The sequence below is a fragment of the Macrobrachium nipponense genome, chromosome 34, assembly GCF_015104395.2.
Source record: "Macrobrachium nipponense isolate FS-2020 chromosome 34, ASM1510439v2, whole genome shotgun sequence".
Classification (NCBI taxonomy): Eukaryota; Metazoa; Arthropoda; class Malacostraca; order Decapoda; family Palaemonidae; genus Macrobrachium; species Macrobrachium nipponense.
The window spans coordinates 3,709,163-3,734,195 of record NC_061095.1 but is presented as its reverse complement, the minus strand read 5'-3'; the positions used below and the strand labels follow the sequence as shown (position 1 = coordinate 3,734,195).

At 40.9% G+C, this 25,033-nt stretch overlaps 1 protein-coding gene across 1 annotated transcript; it reads left to right on the top strand.

The window, feature by feature from the left end:
- Positions 1 to 980: 980 nt before the first annotated feature.
- LOC135207760 (glutamate receptor ionotropic, delta-2-like) lies at positions 981 to 20,078 on the top strand. The gene is made up of 10 exons (XM_064239586.1): positions 981 to 1,446; positions 1,962 to 2,112; positions 2,813 to 2,993; positions 4,631 to 4,763; positions 5,165 to 5,169; positions 9,940 to 9,961; positions 10,562 to 10,974; positions 16,720 to 16,728; positions 17,058 to 17,153; positions 19,878 to 20,078. The coding sequence occupies exons 1-10, from the start codon at positions 981 to 983 to the stop codon at positions 20,076 to 20,078; spliced, it is 1,677 nt and encodes a 558-aa protein (XP_064095656.1).
- The last annotated feature ends 4,955 nt before the right edge of the window (positions 20,079 to 25,033 follow it).

Sequence of the window (25,033 nt, the reverse complement as noted above, 5' to 3'; positions counted from 1 at the left end):
TTCTCTTCCTTCACACCACCCATTAATTATACAAAAATATGCTAAACATATTGTATCTTAAAACATGAAATTTATTTTACCATGACTCACTAAGAGAGAGAGAGAGAGAGAGAGAGAGAGAGAGAGAGAGAGAGAGAGAGAGAGAGAGAGCTTTCGTTTCCTAATGGAGTCTTCAAACAGCAGAGATTCACTTCACTTTTGAGTGACTTCTTGAATTGGTCTGATTTATGTTCTTTCCCCAATTTTGTTAATCAGATGAAAATGAGTTGGAATTAGCAAAGAAAATGTGTAAACAAATGATTTATGCTCGGTGAATCTTATTGAAAACATATTATGGCTTTATCTCAGATATATCGTCTAGCTAATATCATATTTCCTAAACGGCATCATTAAACCCAGTTCGTTCTGACGAAGAAAGTCGAATATGGAAATTATTTTCCAGTTTTCTGATTGGATAAATTGAGCAACTCACAAAATTTAATATTTAGCTTTTTAGTTCTTGGAAATTATTTTCCAGTTTCCTGACTGGATAAATTGAGCAACTCACAAATTTAATATTTGACTTTTTAGTTCTCTATTAAAACGAAGGCTAGCATGGCTGCCATTTGCATGTATATGACAGAACAATTAATTTTTATTCTTTGGATAAATTGAGCAACTCACGAATTTAATATTTGGCTTTTTAGTTCTCTATCAAAACGAAGACTAGCATAGCTGCCATTTGCATGAATATAATAGAACAATCGATCCCTATTTTTGGGAACCTGTCCCGTCCTTTTTCCAGTGTCAGGATTTGTTACCTATTTCCGTGTTCCAAAACCGACAAGTCAGGATTTGGACGTCAAACCTGGACAGATGAAAGGAGCCATAATTTCCCCAGAATATAGGTCTACGCCTCCTGACGCTTCCAGCGGCTGGAACAAACAACACAAGACAACTGTATGTGTTTTTTTTTTTTATCTAACCTGACAGGTGTGGTAATGGCCGTCGTAGGATCTCACATCTGGTGGCCTCTGTGGTCTCCACCTAAGGACTGGTCACCTCGGGGCGTGGTCTTGCTGGTGGCGTCTCCATCCTGCAGGGCGAAGGCTTTCCTGACCACGCCCCTGCTGAAAAGGACCGAATCGGTGGCGCTCTTGTGCCCAGAAATCCAGGACGCCCCTGGAATGGACGTATCCTACGCCCTCCTGACGTGGCTGCCGTTCGCTTCTGCCCGGAGGTTGGAGAGGATAGGCGCGTGGGACGCCGCGACCTTCCAGTCCTTCGGGAGCGTATTTCCAGACCGCTTCCGCTACTTCCATGGGAAGGAGGTGGGCGTGGCCAGCAACGCCGACGACAGACCTCTCTTCTTCCAGCGGGAGGACGGCCAGTTCGACGGGACGAACTATCGGATGCTGGAAACTCTGGCCAGATGGCTCAATTTCAGTTTCTCCTTCACGGCTGATCGTGAGTTGAAGAAGACCTCCTCAAGTTGTTCCAGTTTTGGAAGCTCTCATTCCTTCTGTATTTCCATTTTACCTCGTCTTACTCCTACCTCATGGAGGCCATAATATTCTGCGGAAGGTTGAATTTCAAGTCACTGGACCCTCTTGTGGTTTTGTTCCATGTGAAAGGTTTCATCTTCTGATCATCATAATTCTGAACTCTTTAAATGGTATAGAAGTAAAATGGATAAACTTCTAACATGTACTGACCTTATTCTGTGAAACGTCATTTTTTTGCACTAAATTGACTTGATGACTCCATGACCCTAAACTTTATAACGCCATTTCCATACTAAAGCAATTCACTCCTAACTTCAGGATTAAATCCGCACAATAAGTATCTGACTTAAGTCTTTGGAACGCCACTAACCCATTTTCTCAGCTCTTCGAGATGAATATCTAAGAGATGAATATCTAACTTTACTTTTCGTAACCCCATTTACCCTTTTCTCCCCCCTCCTTCACCCACCCCAACAGCCTTGTGGGGCGAACGAGACGCCAACGGTACCTGGACAGGTATCCTGGGTTACCTGCATCGAGGGGAGAGGGACCTGGTCCTTAATTACATCACCTTGACACCTGAGAGAGTCGAGGATTTTGACATCTCGGTCACTTACCACTCGGAAGGGTGAGGAAGAAGAAATTGATTGATTCGTTCATTTCTGTTCGTCAAAAAAAATGGATTTGATTAATGTCATTCACTCGTGTATTGAAGTATACTTCGTGGCTAATAGTATACACAGTGTATTGCATGTTTTGGTTATGATTGTGCAGTGTTTGTGTATGTGTGTGAATGTGTATTTCTGTGAGGTTTAAATACAAAATATAACTACCAGCATACGTACATAAAAACACTGAGCTTTCTCTCTCTTTCTCTCTCTCTCTCTCTCTCCTCTCCTTCTTTATCTATCAATATCTATATCTATATCTATATCTATATCATATATATCTATCTATATCTATATATCTACCTATATATATATATATATATATATATATATATATATATATATATATATATATATATATATATATATATATATATATATATATATGTGTGTGTGTGTGTGTGTGTGTGGTGTATGTATATATATTATATCTTTATTAATATATATGTGTACATATATATGTATACATATATACACACACATATATATCTGTATATATATACTATATATATATATATATATACTATATATATACATATATGTAATATATATATTATATATACATATATATATATATATATATATATATATATATATATTATAATATATATGTATGTAGATATATGTGTGTGTTTATCTCTACCTTCCCACGTGTTCCAGCTTCGGCATCATGCTTAAGGTCCCACCTCCGCTACCCAGCTGGCAGAATCTCGTGTTTCCCTTCACGACAGAGCTCTGGATCGCCGTCGGTGTCGGCACCGTCGTCGTAGGGATCTTCTTCCACTTCTATAACAGGAGATTCGTGAAGTCGTTCTCGAGTAATTTCCTGACGATCTTGCAAGTGAGATTTGAAAATGAAGTTGGTTTGGTTAAGTTGTTGGATTCTTTTTGGTTAATTGTAAATTATTTTTATACACTGAGTTATAAAAACTGTTAAATCTATTTGGGTTAAATTGTTGTATTTTTTTTTAGTTTGTGTTAAATTACTGCATTTACTTTTCTAAGATTGCATATCTTAGATTGTCATATCTACGGGTATGTAAGTCCCATTAAATGCTTCCCGCAGATATAATCCTTCTTAGAAGGATTCGCTTTAGACCTTGGGAGTTGAGGGATAGGATTTGCTTCTTCCCTGTTAACTTTTTTTTTTTTCATTCCCGATTCTATTTAGCTATTCTTTCTTTCTCTTTCTATAATTATAGATACGCTGAATGGCATGTTGGCTCTGGTATTTGGACTTGAGACATAAATTCATAAGCCAATCGATCTATTATGCCCTTAGAAACATTTTCATCAAAATCATCCAAGTCAGTCACAGATTCACTTTCCCTTTTCTTTTTTGAAACATTGGAGATTCCACTATATTTCCCGCCTCTCTTGCTTCCTTGTTAAGTCTACGAATAGTCATTTCTGACACTTTTGTTGCTTCAGATGTTCTCTGGATAGCCTTCGAAACATCACTTACAGGACCTTCATGATGTTTTTATAAAATGAAGTATTTCACGAAATTATAGACTATTTCCTTGGCCTCAGGTGGTGGGTGAAGACGTTTACGGGAGTCACTTGTGTTGGGCTGTACATACTTTTCACAATGGGTGATCGAGAGCGAGTATCCTTTAATGATATTGACCATGACCTTTTAAATCCTCTTAAAAATCATAGGTCCCCTAAACTCAGATCTGGAATCTCCGGGGAAAAAATATGCCATATCTTAATTTTCATTAATGAAACCAAGGTTTTAACGAAGAATTTACGAAAAGAGATATATTCAAAATATCTGATGCAAACAAAGAACCACATTTCAAGAAATGAAAACTATTTCAATAGACTCCATGAAGCTAATGTGATTACCATAACATGAAAATTGGCAACGTATGATATCTGTACAAGTCACACCACAGCGATCTTAGAAAAGTAAAGTAAACGCACTATAGTATCTATATTTTGGTCATTATTCATGTAATTAGGGAAGCATAGTCCTCAATAATATGATTTTTATAAAAGCTAGGATATATATTAGTTTCTGTCAATATATGATTTGATTTGTATAGTATCAAACTACTGTATATAATATATATATATATATATATATATATATATATATATATATCTCTCTCTCTCTCTCTGGCTCTCGTCTCTCTCTCTCTCTCTCTCTCTCTCTCTCTCTCTCCACGATGTCACGTGATATATAGATTTGCCACAGATAACAGACGAAACCTGGCAGAATCAACTATACACCCAGAAATTATATATATCTATATATATATATATATATATATATATTATATGATATATATATATATATAGATATATATATATATATATATTATATATACAGAGATATATATATATATATATATATATATATATATATATATATAGTATATAGTATATATTATATATATATATATATATATATATATAATATATATATATATCCCCAAATCTCTTTAGTGCCTGTTGATGAAATCACTGGAGACGGTCCCCGATAACTGGAGCGTCCGATGTTTCCTTTGCCTTTGGCTGTTCCTGTCGTGGATCCTAGCGGTATCCTACACCTGCAACCTCATAGCAGTCCTGACGGTCCCCGTGTATCCTAGAAGATCGAGACGCAGGAGGAACTGGCTGCCAGTGACCTCAGGTAATAAGGGTGGGAGAGTTCCTTCGTCAGAAGGTGCTGCATGAGTTTTGTGATTGTTGTTTTTTGCTTTTATAATAATAATAATAATAATAATAATATAATAATAATAATAATAATAACTTGGCTGGATTGAATGTTGATGATGCGTGTGTTATAATAATAATAATAATAATAATAATAATAATAATAATAATAATAATAATAATAATAATAATAATAATAATAATAATAATAATAACTAGGCTGGATTGAATGTTAATGATGCGTATGTTACTTATGATAATAATAATAATAATAATAATAATAATAATAATAATAATAATAATAATAATAGTAATAATAATGTTGTTGGATAAAATATTAGAATTCAGCCATTGTATTTGATAGAATTTGCCTTTAAAGTGCGGTTTCTTCCTTCCATGAATATAATAATAATAATAATAATAATAATAATAATAATAATAATAATAATAATAATAATAATAATAGAACTCCGCAGCATAGATCAGAAAACCAGAAAACATATGACAATACACAAAGCACTACACCCCAAGAGCAAATACGGACAGACATACATAACACGAAAGGAAGGAGGGAGAGGACTACTAAGTATAGAGGACTGCGTAAACATCGAGAACAGAGCACTGGGGCAATATCTGAAAACCAGTGAAGACGAGTGACTAAAGAGTGCATGGGAAGAAGGACTGATAAAAGTAGACGAAGACCCAGAAATATACAGAGACAGGAGAAAGACAGACAGAACAGACGACTGGCACAACAAACCAATGCACGGACAATACATGAGACAGACTAAAGAACTAGCCAGCGATGACAATTGGCAATGGCTACAGAGGGAGAGCTAAAGAAGGAAACTGAAGGAATGATAACAGCGGCACAAGATCAGGCCCTAAGAACCAGGTATGTTCAAAGAACGATAGACGGAAATAACATCTCCCCATATGTAGGAAGTGCAATACGAAAAATGAAACCATAAACCACATAGCAAGTGAATGCCCGGCACTTGCACAGAACCAGTACAAAAAGAGGCATGATTCAGTGGCAAAAGCCCTCCACTGGAGCCTGTGCAAGAAACATCAGCTACCTTGCAGTAATAAGTGGTACGAGCATCAACCTGAAGGAGTGATAGAAAACGATCAGGCAAAGATCCTCTGGGACTATGGTATCAGAACGGATAGGGTGATACGTGCAAACAGACCAGACGTGAGGTTGATTGACAAAGTCAAGAAGAAAGTATCACTCATTGATGTCGCAATACCATGGGACACCAGAGTTGAAGAGAAAGAGAGGGAAAAAATGGATCAAGTATCAAGATCTGAAATAGAAATAAGAAGGATATGGGATATGCCAGTGGAAATCGCTACCCATAATCATAGGAGCACTAGGCACGATCCCAAGATCCCTGAAAAAGGAATCTAGAAAAAACTAGAGGCTGAAGTAGCTCCAGGACTCATGCAGAAGATGTGATCCTAGAAACGGCACACATAGTAAGAAAAGTGATGGACTCCTAAGGAGGCAGGATGCAACCCGGAACCCCACACTATAAATACCACCCAGTCGAATTGGAGGACTGTGATAGAGCAAAAAAAAAAAAAATAATAATAATAATATTAATAATAATAATTTTTCACAAGGTTAACAAGTAACGAGAACGAGGGCGAATGACTATATATAAAAAATATGGTAAAACGAATACGGCATCCAGTTTTTCCTCGCCCCCTCCCAGCAACGACGGAAGTGCCCCACCCGTTCCGAGGGGACTGTTGATCCCCAAACCTCTTCTCCCTCCCCAGTGCCTCCGGTGGAAGATATATCTCCGGTGATGATTACTAGCCCTCGTAATCCTCCCCACCCTATCTCTCCCCCCCAACCCCCCATCGTAGATGCAGATGAAAACTGATCATGAGGGGTCAGGCGACTGGCAGATACAAACAAGCAGAAAGAAGAGAAGAACCTCTCGTTTGGCCGCTGGACCGGATCCCAACATTCGTGTTTCACCCCGCCCGACACCTGAGAAGAGATGCCACGTAGTAATTCACAATCTGCGCTCATCGGTGACGCTAGACGCCATAGTGGAGAGAGTCAAGTTTCTCACTGGCTCTGACCTACTAATCTCTCACGAACTCCCATGCAGGATTAAACATAAAGTTGCTTACAGGATTACCTGCCTATTTCAACACCTCGACGTTCTTAAAGGCGAGAATTTCGGCCCTAATATATTAGTTTCAAGATACAAACTAAATCCGGGTATCAAACCACCCCCAGGGGAACTTACTGACACTCCAACCAGTGTCATTTCCACCCGCAAGTGCCAGTCAACCCCCCCCCCCCCCCCCCCCCGGCGAGTGACTGCCCACTCCTCCTGGCTAACCCCCCATCCACCCAAATGATCAGCACATTTATCTCCCATCTTCGTGAGCAGCCATGGATACATTAACATAATCTCTTGGAATATTTTTGGCCTCAAGCGGAACATTCCTCTCCTAAACATGTTCTGCAAAAAACTTCAAAGGCATCATTGCATTGCAAGAAACGCTCCTCTGGCCTCATGACCTTGCCATCTGCGATTCAATTCATGAAGACTTCAGAACCTTCTCGACTTCATCGATGCAAGTTACAGATCAAATCCTAGCCGGTCGCCCGAAAGGGGGACTTTCTTTCCTGTGGCACAAATCGTTAGACAAATCGACAAAGGTGATGACCTACAGGAGTGACAGATTGCTGGGGCTTCAAGTGACAGTAGGGAACTCTAAAATCCTTATTATTAATGTTTATATGCCATGGGAAAATAACAATAATTTTGATCATTACTGCATGATCCTAGGGGAGTAACACAGTATTATTCATGATCTCCTGCTGATCATATTTGTATAATCGGGGACCTTAATTCTCACCCCACAAAAACAATTTTATATGAACTTACTCGCTTCTGTCAAAATCATGCTCTCCAAAATTAGCGATGTAATGCTCCTCCCTCCCTCCTCTTATTCATATGTACATAATAGAGCGGACGCTATTACAACTTCCTCGGTTGGACCACTGCATCACATCTCCAACTTCACTTATGATTCTATTATGACCTGCAATATTCGCTATGATCTTGCAATGGGCTACGATCACATCCCATTACAGGTGTCATTCAGTACCCCATCCCTCCTACCGTGAACCCCTACTGATCGCCACCAGCTGTAAACAAACTGGGATTTTAAAAACCAACAGAAAACCAGATACTTTAGGGCGACCACGGAAACCAGGTTGCGGTCAATAGTTCAACCGGCAGACGCCTTACTTTGTACTAACACAAATTGTAGAAATGACCACCACAAGAGGGATCTGAATGAATTCTATTCGAACATAATCTCCGCTATGCTTGCTTCGGGCAGGACTGCCTATAGATTTCGTCAAGGTAATTCTCGAATATAACCTGGATGGAATGACTTGGTTAAAGATCTGTATACACACCCACGAGAAATGTTTTTACTGTGGAGGCAAAATGGTAGCCCCAGGGAAGCGCACACAGCATTATTATATTAATGAGACAGACGAGAGCGCAGTTCAAACTTGCTTTAAGCACTGCAGGTTAAATGAAAAACAACTAAGAGCCGATGCAATGTCTAGAAACTTAGAATCTGGTGATTATCCTCGTCTTTGTTTTGAAAGATATCAGTCTTTAAATCCCAAAACTGAAAAAGCTATCACAGAGAGTAGGGAAGCAGTCGAGACGAAGCTATTGCAAGTATGTGGGCGATCACTTCAACAATATCCTGAATTGCATAAATGATCAAGATTCCCGAAGGGATGTAGATAACCTCCTTACTGACAACATTCAATTTCATTTTGCAGACCGTATTACGCCAGGTAACATCAGCGATGCCATAAACAGCATACCTAATAATAAATCGCCAGCTGTGATGGTCTTCCTGCAGAGGCCTTCAAATTCTGCCATCCGATAATTTACATTTTGCTAACTGCCCTATTCAATTCGTGCATAATTCACCGGTTTCTTCCAGACTCCCTACTCTTAGTTCACTTGATACCATTAATCAAAAACAAGCTAAAGGATGCAGCTGACCCTGGCAACTACCGGCCGATTGCAATCACATCGATTGCATCGAAGATACTTGAGTCTGTTCTTCTAGTGAGACTTCTCCCCTTTCTACACACCACTGACAACCAGTTCGGGTTTAAAGCAAACCACTCAACCGACACCTGCATCTACATACTGAAAGAATTGCTGAACTATCATCAGCCTCTCCTGTTTTCCTTTGTTTTGTAGATGTGAGAAAAGCATTTGACAGAGTAAACTACCTGAAGCTCTTCCTGAAGCTGCATAAAAGGGGCACACCCCTGTATCTAATTGGCATTTTACATTGCTGGTTCTCCACACAGCAATTCTGTGTCAAATGGGGTAACGTATTATCTTACCCCTTCGGCTCCCTAAACGGGCTTCGGCAAGGGGGCATTCTCTCTCCATACCGGTTTAATACGTACACAGATGCCTTGAATGTCAAACTGAACTCGCTCCCAATCGGATGCACCGTCAATGAAACAACCTCTGTTACGCCGACGATATGGTTCTGATTTCCCCATCAGTGCATGGCCTCCAACGGCTCATCGACACTTGCCGCCAATATGCAGAGGAATTTGATATAATCTACAACGAAACCAAGACCCAGTGCATGTCGCTGCTCCCGAGATCGCTTAAGCATATTGCAGAACCTCAAATTTTCCTCGGAAACCATCGGCTGGAATTTGTGCACGAATTTCCGTATTTGGGTCACATTATTACCGACGACCTAAAAGATACGGCAGACATTGAACAGAGGCGTCGTAAACTATGTGCAGCTGGCAACATGATTGCAAGGAGGTTTGCCTTCTGTCACCGAGACGTGAAACTGCTGCTATTCCGCTCGTACTGCTACAGTATCTATGGGTGTTCCCTCTGGACGAACTATACCCGAAAGACCATGAGACGCATCACTGTTGTGCACAATGACATTCTGAGACACCTCACAAACACTCCCCGCTACCACTCCGCCACACAGATGTTCATAGAAAACCACCTGGACAATTTAAAAATCATTGTTAGGCGAACAATGTCCAGTCTGGTAACCCGAGTGAGAAATAGCAGCAACTCGCTCATACAAAGCATCCTAAGGAGTGAAGCAAGATGATCTAAATTGTGGGAAGATGGGAAAATGAGGTCTATGTCCCCTAAAGGACTTAATCTCTGTATTGGCAAGATGTCATCTGCAGTTTTTGTCATTATTACATTTATTGCTGATATTTTAATTTTTCATTATTACTGTGATTACTATCAAGTTATAGTTTTATTTACATTTAATTTATGTATTTAGCCCTCTGGACCTGACTATACTGTAACCACCTAAGGTCTCTAGTTGAAATTTAAGTTATATAATATGTGCACTAACTGTTATTACTCTCAATGCATATTTTTTTTCTCACCAATATTATTACTGTTATTACCAGTATGATGATTACTAGCTTTTATGCTACCTCAGCTATTTTGTGGATAAGTGCCGATTATTCCTTTTCCTTTTCTATTTTATCATGTCTCATGTATCTAGATTGTGTATGTTACTGTCTGTATTTTGTATATTCAATGTATATGCCCCTGAGCTGAAATAAAGCATATTATTATTATTATTATTATAATAATAACACTATACTCGAATTGGAGCATGATAGGAGACACATCAACCCCCGTTTTCTAAACACGTTTTCTACACCCAGAATGTGCATGGTGGACTACGGAGAATTCGTCCCCGAAGCTCTAGCCACCTCCACAGACGCCACGTTATCCGCCCTGGGGGCCAAAATGGACCTGGTGCCTATTGTTGAACCCCTTCCCTACATGGGCGAGGAAGGCTGCATTGCCCTGGTCCTGGCTGGAACCCACGCCCACACGGAAACGTACGCCTACATGGAGATCATGTACAGTAACCTGGGCCACGGAGCGGACGTCTACTCCCTGAAGAAGCAGCTATACGAGGGGAATTTAGCCTTCGTCTTCAAGAAAGGAACGCCTTGGAGGTACAAGTTCAACCTGGGAATTCAGAGCATGGTCGAGTCGGGGCTGGTGGAGAAATGGTACAAGGAGCTTATGTCCGAGTTCGAGAAGAAGAATATTGAGGTAACTGAAGTGTTGTTATTATTATTATTATTATTATTATTATTATTATTATTATTATTATTATTATTATTATTATTATTATTATTATTATTATTATTTGCGGAAAGAAGACTCTCGTAAACTGCATTATTATTATTATTATTATTTTTTATTTATTTATTTATTTTTTTGCTCTATCACAGTCCTCCAATTCGACTGGGTGGTATTTATAGTGTGGGGTTCCGGGTTGCATCCTGCCTCCTTAGGAGTCCATCACTTTTCTTACTATGTGCACCGTTTCTAGGATCACACTCCTCTGCATGAGTCCTGGAGCTACTTCAGCCTCTAGTTTTTCTAGATTCCTTTTCAGGGATCTTGGGATCGTGCCTAGTGCTCCTATGATTATGGGTACAATTTCCACTGGCATATCCCATATCCTTCTTATTTTCTATTTTCAGATCTTGATACTTATCCATTTTTTTCCCTCTCTCTTTCAACTCTGGTGTCCCATGGTATTGCGACATCAATGAGTGATACTTTCTTCTTGAATTCGTCAATCAACGTCACGTCTGGTCTATTTGCACGTATCACCCTATCTGTTCTGATACCATAGTCCCAGAGGATCTTTGCCTGATCGTTTTCTATCACTCCTTCAGGTTGGTGTTCATACCACTTATTACTGCAAGGTAGCTGATGTTTCTTGCACAGGCTCCAGTGGAGGGCTTTTGCCACTGAATCATGGCTCTTTTTGTACTAGTTCTGTGCAAGTGCCGAGCATTCGCTTGCTATGAGGTTTATGGTTTCATTTTTCGTATTGCACTTCCTACATATGGAAGAAATGTTATTTCCGTCTATCGTATTTTGAACATATCTGGTTCTTAAGGCCTGATCTTGTGCCGCTGTTATCATTCCTTCAGTTTCCTTCTTTAGCTCTCCCCTCTGTAGCCATTGCCATGTGTCATCGCTGGCTAGTTCTTTAGTCTGTCTCATGTCCGTGCATTAGTTTGTTGTGCCAGTCGTCTGTTCTGTTTGCCATTCTCCTGTCTCTGTATATTTCTGGGTCTTCGTCTACTTTTATCAGTCCTTCTTCCCATGCACTCTTCAGCCATTCGTCTTCACTGGTTTTCAGATATTGCCCCAGTGCTCTGTTCTCGATGTTGACACAGTTCTTTATGCTTAGTAGTCCCCTCCCTCCTTCCTTTCGTGTTATGTATAGTCTGTCCGTATTTGCTCTTGGGTGTAGTGCTTTGTGTATTGTTATATGTTTCCTGGTTTTCTGATCTATGCTGCGGAGTTCTGCCTTCGTCCATTCCACTATTCCTGCGCTGTATCTGATTACTGGCACTGCCCATGTGTTTATGGCTTTTATCATATTTCCCGCGTTGAGTTTTGGACTAGAGTATCGCCTTGAGTCTCTGTTTCCTGATCGTGCCCTTCATCTCTTGGTGTTTTATATCCCCTCCTTCCATTATTCCCAGGTATTTGTATCCAGTCTCATCTATGTGTTTGATGTTGCTCCCATCTGGTAGCTTTATACCTTCAGTTCTCGTACTTTGCCTTTTTTATTTGTATGTTGACTAAGGCGCATTTTTCTATTCCAAACTCCATCCTGATGTCCCCAGATACAATCCTTACAGTCTGGATTAGGGTATCTATTTCCTTGATGCTCTTACCATACAGCTTGATGTCGTCCATGAACATCAGATGGTTGATTCTGTTGCCTCCATCTTCTGTAGTACTTTTGTCATGGGAATCATGGCTACTACGAAGAGTAGTGGGGACAGTGAGTCGCCCTGGAAGATCCCTCTCCTGATATTAACCTCTGCTAGTTTTATTCCAGAGCTTATAAGTATTGTATTCCAGTTGCGCATTGTATTTTTGAGGAAGCTGATGGTTTTGCCTCTGCCCCATATATTTTTCAGGCATTCTATTAGCCATGTGTGTGGTATCATGTCGAAGGCTTTCTTATAGTCTATCCATGCCATGCTTAGGTGGTTTTCCTTCTCCTACTGTTCTTCAATTACCATTTGGTCTATCAGGAGCTGGTCTTTTGTGCCCCTACACTTCCTTCTGCAGCCTTTCTGTTGGTGGGGGATGGTGTTTGTCTCCTCTAGGTAGTTGTATAGCCTTTCACTGATGATACCTGTTAGTAACTTCCACATTATTGGTAGGCAGGTGATAGGCCTGTAGTTACTGGCTTTATTTCCCTTACTCTTGTCTTTTTGTACTAAGGATGTTCTTCCTGTGGTCATCCATTTGGGTGCATGGTGATTTGAGATACAATGCTGGAGTTGTTCTGCTATTCGTGGGTGTAGGTTTTGAGCCAGTATCCATGGACTTCATCGGGACCTGGGGCTTTCCAGTTTGGCATTTTATTTAGTTGGTATCTGACTGTGTCTGTCGTGGTTCTCGGGAATCTTTGTTTTATTCTCCCTGTTTCTTCTTCCTTGACTTCCTGGAGCCATGTTGCATGTTTGTTGCGTGATACCGGATTGCTCCATATGTTTTCCCAGAGTCTCTTACTTGGTTCGGCTTCAGGAATTTTTTGGTGGTTGTCTTCCCCTCTTAGTTGTCTGTATAGTCTTTTCTGGTTGGTTCCGAATAGTTTGTTCTGTTGGTATCCCTTATTCTTGTTCATGTACCGTTGGATCTTATGTGCTTTGGCCTTAAGCCTCTGTTTTACATCTTCTATTGTGTTTTTTAGTCCCCTCTCTTGTACTTTGTATTTCTCGTTGAGTTCCTCCCTTGTTTTCTTGCGTCTTAGCCTTTTTTCTGCCATCTCTTTTAGTTTACTCAAGTCAGATCTTATCACCATGATTTGCTTTTCCAGTCGCCTTTATTATTATTATTATTATTGTACTTAGGAAGCAGACCCTCTCTCAAGCATACTTTATTAAAAGTAATGGCTACTTCAGCAGCGTTACACTTGTAGAGATTCTTCTCTATTTTGCGAATAGCGGCTTTTTCCGTGCTACTTAAACAGGCTAGTAGAGCGCCTATAGAGGTCATGGTAAAATACAGGGTCAAAATAGGTGTATATATTTGAATTTTACAGATAAACTATGATACCATAGTCATCAAAGTCATTAACGATTTTCTCTCTCTCTCTCTCTCTCTCTCTCTCTCTCTTTCTTAAAGCGAGCTTTCGTCTGGAGCTGCCAGACATCCTCGGGCTGGGAAGCTGAGGGTGGACACTGACTGTGCTTGGTGCGGTGTCCGTCCTCCTTATATCTGTGGCTGAACAGCAGGGGGTCTGCCCCATGCTTGTCTCCTATTGGCTGGTGGCGGTGAGTCTTGTTTTCATTGGCTGCCTGAGCCAGGTCTCAAGCCACTTTCTTCGGGCCGATGGTTGCGTTGCAGCATATCCTGCAGCCGCCTGGACCTCCTAAGCGGCGCTGTAACATTGATGGGCGTTGCGCTACGCTGTGGGACGTCACGGCTACTTTGATTTCCATCGGCTGCAGGAGTACCTCGTTCGGGGGCGTTGTCATCCATAGAGTTGTCATGATCGGTGGTGTCATTGTTGGTGGCAGGTCTTCTCATACTCGTAGGGAGGAGAAATTCTTCCTGCGTCGTATTCAGATTAGGTTTTATTTGCTGGATGAGTAGCGCCTCCAGCAGGCGCAACCGACGGGCATCAGGGGCCTTCCCGATGATCTTCGTGTTCTTTATTTATGATGACATCTCGGGAGATGGCCTCGTGATGTTTGGTGCGGGCGTGATTCTTTATAGCCCCCTCTTGGGCGTGGCACGAGAGTCTCTTCGACAGTCGCATGGTAGTCATACCTACGTAGGCGCCGCTGCATTCGCGGACTGGGCATGTATACTGGTACACTACATGCGTCTGCTTCAGGGGTTCTCGTGCCTGTGGAGAGGGGTTATTTTTCATAAAAAGATCGCGCGTCCTCCGATTCTGGTAATATATGATTAGGTCGATATTCTTGGTGTCGTCAGTCGGGATACATTATCAGAAATAATTTTTCTTATGGCGTCCTCTTCTTCACGTTAATGGGAACTCATGAAGGCTTTGTAGTACAGCTTGATATTATTCTGGGGGCGGGGCTGCGGGCTCTCACTACCGTACCATTTCTCCAGGGCTGTGCGGACTTCCTTGCTGATTAATTTATTTGAGTACCCGTTATTCACAAGTACTTGGGAGGCGCGGTCGAGTTCCTGGTGAGTGTCCTGCCAGGTTGAGCAGTGGGAGAGGGCCCTCCTGACGAAGGCCCTGACGGTGGTGCTTTTGAATCTGGCGGGGCACTCGCTGTCTCCGTTGAGGCAAACAAAGTCCTAAATTGGTTTTCTTTGTGTAGACTGAAGTACGGAGACCGTCTTCCGTCTTGCTTACAAGGACGTCGAGGAAGGGGAGCCGATCGTCGGAGCTGCGTTCGACTGTGTAGTTCAGCACACTACACTGCTTGAAATGCTTGACGGAGGGCTTCTACCTCTCCTCGGCGTCGACTTGCACAAAGATGTCGTCAATATAACGTCCATATCTGCGGGGTTGCTGCATCCTGGCAAAGACCCGTTCCTCCACAGTGCCCATATAAAAGTTAGCGAAGAGAACCCCCAGTGGGGAGCCCATCGCACGCCGTCCTTTTGGCGGAACATCTGGCCACGGTGGGTGGAGAAAGGGGCCTTCTTCGTGCATATCTCCAGCAGCGTACGGAGCGAGGCTTCCGGTATGTTGAGGGGCGCCGTCGACTGATTCCTGTAGACACGATCAAGGATTATATCTATGGTTTCGTCGAGTCGGTACAGCCTGCAGTCTTCGGAAGAGTTCTTAGAAGCCATCAAGGACGCCCCTGGTACCGGGATTATCGCCTCGCTGGATGTAGAGTCCCTATTTACGAACGTGCCTGGAGAAATGGTACGGTAGTGAGAGCCCGCAGCCCCGCCCCCAGAATAATATCAAGCTGTACTACAAAGCCTTCATGAGTTCCCATTACCGTGAAGAAGAGGACGCCATTAAGAAAATTATTTCTGATAATGTATCCCCGACTGACGACATCAAGAATATCGACCTAATCATATATTACCAGAATCGGAGGACGCGCGATCTTTTTATGAAAAATAACCACTCTCCACAGGCACGAGAACCCCTGAAGCAGACGCATGTAGTGTACCAGTATACATGCCCAGTCCGCGAATGCAGCGGCGCCTACGTAGGTATGACTACCATGCGACTGTCGAAGAGACTCTCGTGCCACGCCCAAGAGGGGGCTATAAAGAATCACGCCCGCACCAAACATCACGAAGGCCATCTCCCGAGATGTCATCATAAAGAACACGAAGATCATCGGGAAGGCCCCTGATGCCCGTCGGTTGCGCCTGCTGGAGGCGCTACTCTCCAGCAAATAAAACCTAATCCTGAATACGACGCAGGAAGAATTTCTCCTCCCTACGAGTATGAGAAGACCTGCCACCAACAATGACACCACCGATCATGACAACTCTATGGATGACAACGCCCCCGAACGAGGTACTCCTGCAGCCGATGGAAATCAAAGTAGCCGTGACGTCCCACAGCGTAGCGCAACGCCCATCAATGTTACAGCGCCGCTTAGGAGGTTCCAGGCGGCTGCAGGATATGGCTGCAACGCAACCATCGGCCCGAAGAAAGTGGCTTGAGACCTGGCTCAGGCAGCCAATGAAAACAAGACTCACCGCCACCAGCCAATAGGAGACAAGCATGGGGCAGACCCCCTGCTGTCAGCCACAGATATAAGGAGGACGGACACCGCACCAAGATCAGTCCACCCCTCAGCTTCCCAGCCCGAGGATGTCTGGCAGCTCCAGACGAAAGCTCGCCTTTAAGAAAGCGATATAGGTGGTGTGGAGAGAGAGAGAAAATCGTTAAGGACTTTGCTGACTATGGTATCTGTTTTACTGTAAAATTCAAATATATTACGCCTATTTTGACCCTGTATTTTTACCATGACCTCTCTAGGCGCTCTACGAGCCTGTTTAAGTAGCACGGAAAAAGCCGCTATTCGCAAAATAGAGAAGAATCTCTACAAGTGTAACGCTGCTGAAGTAGCCATTACTTTTAATAAAGTATTATTATTATTATTATTATTATTATTATTATTATTATTATTATTATTCCTCAGGGGGGCGTGTCTCAATTGCAACCTCTGTCAGTGGCCCATCTCCAAGGTCCTTTTTTCATAGTCCTGATAGGACTGGTCGCGTCCTTCTTAGCACTCGTAGGAGAATACGGTTTCCGGGCATCCTAAAAGCCCAGTCCCGAAGGATCTTCTAAGTAGCATTAATACAGGTATGCAAGTATACAGGCATACAGAGAAACAGGTATACAGAAGAGATATATGGCAGGTCTTGGTTGGGTATAATGATGGGTAGGGCTATGATGGTGAAATGTTTATTTTATGATGATGTTTCAAAGGAGAGAGAGAGAGAGAGCGGATAGTTTTTCAGTGCATAAAAAAACACTTTTCTTTATTACAGCTAAATATCAGACATCTTGAATTATTTGAGAGAGAGAGAGAGAGAGAGAAAGGATGGCTATTTAGTTCTTCATGAAAAAACATGTTTTATTTTAATTAAGTAGAAGAAATCTTTTGAACCATGTGGAGGCAAAAAGAGAGAGAGAGAGAGAGAGAGAGAGAGAGAGGATAGTTCTTCAGTGCATAAAAACACTTTTCCTTATTACAGTTAAATATCAGACATCTTGAATTATTTGGGAGCAAATGAGAGAGAGAGAGAGAGAGAGAGAGAGAGAGAGAGAGAGAGAGAGCGAGAGAGAGAGAAAGGATGGCTATTTAGTTCTTCATGAAAAAACATGTTTTATTACAATTAAGTAGAAGAAATCTTTTGAACTATGTGGAGGCAAAGAGAGAGAGAGAGAGAGAGAGAGAGAGAGAGAGAGAGAGAGAGAGAGAACATATTCTTTAGTGCATAAAAACACTTTTCTTTATTACAGTTAAATATCAGACATCTTGAATTATTTGGGAGCAAATGAGAGAGAGAGAGAGAGAGAGAGAGAGAGAGAGAACATAAACATCATATACTCAAATGTATAACGTTAGATTGTGGCAACGGTTAAAAAAATTCATCTTAATAACACCAAAATATTCATCTGCATTTCTGTAATTGATGAAAAAATGACCCAATAAAGTGACTGATGAATGAAAAGCTTTTTCATGACTTTATATGCATTGGAGAAATAAGTGTCATTGTAAAACTCACCATGTAGAGAATCAAGTCCCTTGAAACAATATTTGCTGCTTGGCTTTATTTTTGTCACTTACGAAATATAATATAATTCCATCATGTGTGTGTAACTAATAATCATATTTGATTATACTGATAGAACATTATTTTTAAATCATGTTGCCTTAACTATGTTTTTTTTTTTTTTGCAATCAAAGATGATCAAAATCATACCAGAACTTTTATCAGATTCTTTCCATTTACCGAGGAGAGAGAGAGAGAGAGAGAGAGAGAGAGAGAGAGAGAGAGAGATTTTAATACTTCCAAAAGCATTAGATATTATAATTGGGTCCCAGTAGCCCTTTGCACCAACAGACAAAAGGAGAGAGAGAGAGAGAGAGAGAGAGAGAGAGAGAGAGAGAGAGAGAGAGAGAGATTTTTAGCCTGCAGATTCCCCCTCCAAAGGCATTAGATATCTTCATTAGGTCCAAATGGCTGTTCTCACTAGCAGCTAAAATAAGAGAGAGAGAGAGAGAGAGAGAGAGAGAGAGAGAGAGAGAGAGAGAGAGAGAGAGAGAGAGTTTGAGCCTGTATTATACAAAGTCCAGACGATCATCTCGCTAATCTATTCATATTTTGGGGGGCCCCTTTGGTGAGCAATTACCTGTAATGACCGGTAATTATTGTTTCCTGTGCCTTGTTCTGCTCTACAGGAGGCTGGTATTGATTCTCAAGCATCTCTTTTTAAAGTATTGTTTCTCCAAAGACAATGTTGTTTTCCCCAAGTCAAGAAAATGAGGAGAATACAGAGTTAAACTGACAATTATTTCAAAGTACTGACTTTTAATTGTTATACTAAGGTGAGGACATAAGAATAATATCAATCTTGCTGTTTTTAAAGTATTGTTTCTCTAGGGAAAATGTTGTTTTACCGAAGTCAAGAAAATGAAGTAAGTAAAACGCTAAATGAACAATTATTTTAAGTTATTGGGTTTTAGGTATTATAACTAAACTGGGGTAATAAGATTGAAGCGTTAAACTTACAGTGTTCAGTGCATTGTTTCTGGAGTATTTTATAGTCAACTTAAAACTTTTAAGTGTGATGATTCTCAAATATCGAAATTCCATTTAGCTTTTATCTCAGATTTTCTGTGAAAATCTCATTCTAATCAAGATTTTGTAAAAGAATAGTTCAGAATATTAACATCAAGATTGGCATAGGGATAACTTATATTTATATAAATATCTTCAATTATTCTTTTAGTAAATATTCTTAATTTATTAAAAATAAATACTTTTTAGTTATAACGTATGTTTAGCAAATTAATTAACGATAATATGTCATAATGAAGCTTTAAATGTTAAAGTTTTGAATTGTCTAAGTAATCGTATACTGCTGCAAGATTTGAATAACAGGAAAGTATAGAATTAACTAGGTTAAACACTGTAGGGTAATTATGCTTAGTACCTTTGAAATTAGGGATTATGTAGCAGTATATTTGGCCCTAGTATGAATGAACTGTTGAGGAAAGAAGCAAGAAAAATTGAAAAAAAAAGGAAATGGTTATAATTAAACCTGACATTTCTACTTGTAAATAGAAACATCTCCAATCTTGGACTGTCGAGATATCGGACCAATTTGATCCACTTCGGTCCGTCTGAATAGCATCACCGGTACATCACATAATCCTTCTCGGGACTGGAATGACGAGAAATGTAAAAAATCCAAATAAACTAAAAGAAAATAAGACGATTTACAGACAGACAGGCGGGAGAACAGAGGGACGGTTTCTCTCTTCGAGACAGAGGCGTCTTTAACCGCGCCTTCTTCTTCTTCTTCTTCTCCTTCTTCTTCTTCTTCTTCTTCTTCTTCGCCGTCTCCTCATAGTGCAAGGATGACCTTGCAGTTGACCAACGCTCCGCGCCAGGTCCTGCGGCGGAGTCGTGACAGGTATTCGTAGCCTCGGGAACGTTTGCATCCTTTCCGCTATGGTGGTGGTGGACGCGGCGGCGAAGGACTTCGGGATCCTACGCTACCCTCGCGTCTCCCCCGGCCCCCTTCCCTCCAGAACATCCTGGGCCACTCCATATACGCCCCCTCAGCACCTCCCTCAAGCCCTTGGTCTCCATTCCTGGGTCATACTTACGCAACGGCTCATTTAGACATCCTTCGGCGGGAGCATTTTCTGGAGCGGGTATCCTAATACCTATTCCAGTCCTTTTTTTGGTAATCAGTTGGTAATAATGAAAACAATAATAAAAACAAAGGAATTTCCTTCAGGAGGGATGAATGAACAATCTGTTTACCTTGAGAGAGAGAGAGAAGAGAGAGAGAGAGAGAGAGAGAGAGAGAGAGAGAAATTCTCGGTATGTAATATTCTTACAAAGGCATTTCCTGTAAGAGAGATGAATGAGCAGCTTATTTTCCCAGAGAGAGAGAGAGAGAGAGAGAGAGAGAGAGAGAGAGAGAGAGAGAGAGAGAGACTCGTACATGATGAAGACGAACAGTAATTGAAAAGCAAGTGGGAAATATACAATTATTTCTGCCAGTTAGCTTAACTCTCACACATTTACCTTACAATCTTCACAATCACTCATTTACCTCACAATCTTTCCAATCACTCATTTACCTCACAGTCTTCCTAATCACTCATTTACCTCACAGTCTTACAAATCACTCATTTACCTCACAGTCTTCCTAATCTCTCATTTATCTAACAATCTTCCCAATCATTCATTTACCTCAGAAAATGTCTAATCACTCATTTACCTGACAATCTTCTTAATCACTCATTTACCTCACAATCTTTCTAATCACGCATTTACCTCACAATCTTTCTAATCACTCATTTACCTCACATTCTTTCTAATCACTCATTTACCTCACAATGTTTCTAATCACTTATTTACCTCACAATCTTTCTAATCACTCATTTACCTCACAATGTTTCTAATCACTTATTTACCTCACAATCTTTCTAATCACTCATTTACCTCACAATGTTTCTAATCACTTATTTACCTCACAATCTTTCTAATCACTCATTTACCTAAAAATCTTCAAAGTCCTATTTCTGTATCTCTCATTTCATCAGCATCGTCAACATCTTTTGTGCCTCGTACCTGGTTAGCGACTTCCGCTCCACGCCCACCTTGGCAGCATTACCCCACCCATCACCCCCCCCCCCCCCCCCCAAAGCCACGTCTAAACCATCCCCTACCCCCCCACCCCTCCCCCAAAGGCGGCACCCCCTTCACCCTTTCGGCAGTGGAAGTGGGTCGGGTTTTATTGTGACTATTTTTGCGACGTCATTCTAATTTTTCCACGACAGTAATAAATGGGTCAAGAATGATACCAAGGAAATTGATAATAATAATAATAATAATAATAATAATAATAATAATAATAATAATAATAATAATAATAATAATAATAATAATAATGTCTCCCAAAGTGGACAAAGTAGTAGTCAAAACATCATTGTGAAGATTCATGAAATTGGATTCATTCATTGTCTTACATAAAGAGGAGAGAACATTGTAAAAAGATTCCCCCCCCCTTCTCTTCTCTCTCTCTCTCTCTCTCTCTCTCTCTCTCTCTCTCTCTCTCTCTCATTTAGCCGTCTATCTATCTATCCATCTATCTATATAGACAGACAGATTGACTGGTAGACAGATACAGAGAATTATTATAAGTACTGGGGGAAATGATATATGCAGAACCATACATAAATATAAGCAGAGAGAGAGAGAGAGAGAGAGAGAGAGAGAGAGAGAGAGAGAGAGAGAGAGAAATTGGAATGCACAGACTCACGTTTCCAATTGGATTTCTATTATTCCTCCATTTCTCTCTTTCTCTCCATTCTTCAAAATAAGCTTATTTCTTCAGATGCCATTTTCCCACAGTACCTTCGAGATGACTTTATAATTTCGTAATGTCTCCAATACCAGCACCTGCCTGGCAGGTCCTACTAATCCTCCTCTTCCCCTCCCTTCCCTCTCGTCCTCCCCCTCCTCCTACACAAGCCTCCCACTACACTATCCACCCACAGAGCCCAAGAGACCATTTACCACCTGCCATCCATACCCACAGGGACTTCCGGTCACACGTCCGAGGGGGATGCCCCATGCCCAGGTCTAACTCACTCTCTCTCTCTCTCTCTCTGTTTCTGACGTAAAAAAAATTAAGTGGAAATAAAGGCCTCTCCTCTGTCTGTCTGTCTGTTTGTCTGTCTCTGTCTCTCTCTCTCTATCTCTCTCTCTCTCTCTCTCTCTCTAACACAGGATGCTTCATCCCAACAGGCACCGTGCCTTCCCCCCCTCTCCACATCCTGAGAACACTCCCTTCCACCTCCCATATACCCCTGGGCGTAACCTCGACTCTCTCTACCATGTCCAGCTGCCCCTGGGGGTATCCCAGACTCCCTCCCACCATGCCCAGCTGCCCAAGGGGTATATCTGTCTCATTCTTTGTTCCCTCCGAGTACATGTGTCCGAAGCGAATGGGCCTTTTTCTATAACTTTCATCTCCCTTGTTCTCTGCCCCTGTCTGATTTCCATAATGATACGCAGGAGTGGATGAATGACACCCGCCCCCCTCACTCTCTCTCTCTCTCTCTCTCTCTCTCTCTCTCTCTCGCTCTCTCTCTCTCTTCACCGGCGTGACACTGCGTGAGTCTTTCAACTGATGGGAAAGGGTCATATTGAGGATGCTGGAAAAAAAGGGTCAAGTGAGGTCAACAATCAGTCGGGGGAATATGTCAAGGTCGTGGGCAATGACCTTGACCTGGCTTGTCACTAGAGCGGTGGTGAGCAAAAATATGTATAATATATTATTATTATTATTATTATTATTATTATTATTATTATTATTATTATTATTATTATTATTATCTCTATTCCGCTCTCTAATTAGCCTACCTTTTGATGGCATCTTCAAGTAGCTATGACGTCATAGTGATGTCATCACAATGCTGCCGTGACGTCACGGTGTATGGTAGGGAGTGATTTTGATGATAAGGTGAGGCGAGGTCAAGCTTGTTCACGCTAATGGGAGGTCATTAGAGGACTGACCTGACCTTGTAGCGGTTGGGGGTTGACCCTCAAACAAATAGACGTGGTAATAATAATAATAATAATAATAATAATAATAATAATAATAATAATAATAATAATAATAATAATAATATAAATCGTCTCTGAAAAAAAAATATTATTACAATTATTATTTGCTAAGAGCTTACTAAGATCTTTTCAGTGGACAATGAGAGAGAGAGAGAGAGAGAGAGAGAGAGAGAGAGAGAGAGAGAGAGAATCATTGTCAAATCTGGCATTATCCTTGTTCCAATGTATTAACTTACAGCCAGACTTGGCCTTGTAAATACAAATCACACGTGAGAGAGAGAGAGACTTTTAAATTTTTAACTATAATATAAGTGATTTGGAAATCCCGTCTGAACGCTTAATAGCGAAAGCAGGGATACTTGATAAACCGTCAGACATAGACAGAGAGAGAGAGAGAGAGAGAGAGAGAGAGAGAGAGAGAGAGAGAGAGAGAGAGAGAGGTAGTAATGACTACAGAGGCCATTTGTCATTCCCTGCTGACAGACACTTTAAGCTAAGCACCTCGGGACCAGCTTCTGAGAAAGTGTTGTCAAATGTTTTGATTTGAAAGCTAGAAAAATGATTTTTTTTACTTCTTTTTATTTTTTGGGAGTTTGAATATTTTTTTTTTCTTTTTCTGTAGCCTCTTAATTTATTTTCTTTTGGGGTGTTTGAATACTTTTAGTAGTATTTTGGGCATAATGTATAAAAGTTGTGTTCACTGTATCGCTGCTAAATTGGTCACCTCTGTATATGGTTCTGATCTAAAATAAAGATATCATTATTATTATTATTATTATTATTATTATTTACAGAACCTACCAAGTTTCTGACTTCATCATCCTTATAAATTACTACACAGTAACCCATAACGAGAGAGAGAGAGAGAGAGAGAGAGAGAGAGAGAGAGAGATTATTATTATTATTATTATTTACAGAACCTACCAAGTTTCTGACTTCATCGTCCTTATAAATAAATACACACAGTAACCCCATACGAGAGAGAGAGAGAGAGAGAGAGAGAGAGAGAGAGAGAGAGAGAGAGAGAGAAGGAGGCAGGCAAGTCATAAACGAATTCCATCGTGGGAACTTGACTCTCAAGAGAAAGTTTATTGGGACAACCAGGGAACCTGGAGGAGGAGGAGAAGGAGGAGGAGGAGGAGGAGGAGGAGGAGGAGGAGGAGGAGGAGGAGGAATACGGACTCCTCCTCACCTCCACCAATCACCAGGAGCAAAATCAAATGATTTTCCCACATTCCTTTGCATACATTAAGATCCTTCCCTGAAGAGGTGTTGTAGGCATCTTCTGTCGATCGATCAATCTACAGATCGACGACTCGAGGTCGATGCATCAGGATCGATTTACAAGCACGTCGAGCGATTTAATAATCTCGCCGAGGAGAAATTAGATACCTGCAGACACACATACGTCTGTCTTTGACATACCTTCGTAAGTAAACGTGAACTTTTATTTTTATTTTTCTTAGTGTTAATTAGCCCTTATCTCCAACGATGTAAAGAATAACCCCACATGCAAAAGAGGCCTATAATGTGATAGGCCTCTCTTCACTAACCAGCTGTCGTAAACTTTCTAATTCCTTGAATACTTTGGAAGGCCAAAAGGAACCAGAAAACTGTCCTAAAAGAGTGTTTAATGTTTCTTAGCCGTAATTCTTGAAAGCATGTTGTGCTTTCACACGCACTCACATATGTGTGTAAGTCTTTTTTTTTTACTTGTTTGTACGTATGGCGTATGAGAAAGTGTATTTCTTCTGGTTACCTGTGTGTATTGTGTATATGAGACAGTAGTTTT